This window comes from Eurypyga helias, unplaced genomic scaffold (genome assembly GCF_000690775.1).
Source record: "Eurypyga helias isolate BGI_N326 unplaced genomic scaffold, ASM69077v1 scaffold19459, whole genome shotgun sequence".
NCBI classification, from domain to species: Eukaryota; Metazoa; Chordata; class Aves; order Eurypygiformes; family Eurypygidae; genus Eurypyga; species Eurypyga helias.
Genome location: NW_010274167.1, coordinates 1 through 207, shown reverse-complemented (window position 1 = coordinate 207; position 207 = coordinate 1). Strand labels below are relative to the sequence as shown.

The 207-nt window shown below is 69.1% G+C and overlaps 1 protein-coding gene across 1 annotated transcript in view; it reads right to left on the bottom strand.

Moving 5' to 3' along the window:
- Nucleotides 1-145, bottom strand: part of FKBP8 (FK506 binding protein 8, 38kDa) — a gene marked incomplete at its 3' end in the record, with an annotated part of 4,278 nt that extends 4,133 nt beyond the window's left edge. Inside the window, exon 1 of the mRNA XM_010159737.1 lies at nt 6-145. Coding sequence (XP_010158039.1) covers nt 6-145 — 140 coding nt within the window. The remainder of the gene's footprint in view (nt 1-5) is intronic.
- Nucleotides 146-207: the final 62 nt, after the last annotated feature.

Below are 207 nucleotides of genomic sequence, written 5' to 3'. Positions count from 1 at the left end.
GGGCCAGCTCGCTCAAGTCCTCCTCCTCCTCCTCCTCTTCCTCCAGGACCTCGAAATCCTCTGCCATATCCAGCTGAGCGGCGTCGGTGCCGGTTCCTGCCCGGCCCGGGGAGCTGCTCCTCGGTCCCTCCCTGCTGGAGGCCATCGCGGCGGAGCAACCTGGAGTGGGGAGAGAGGACGAGGATCGGGCCTGCGCTTCCCGCGGTG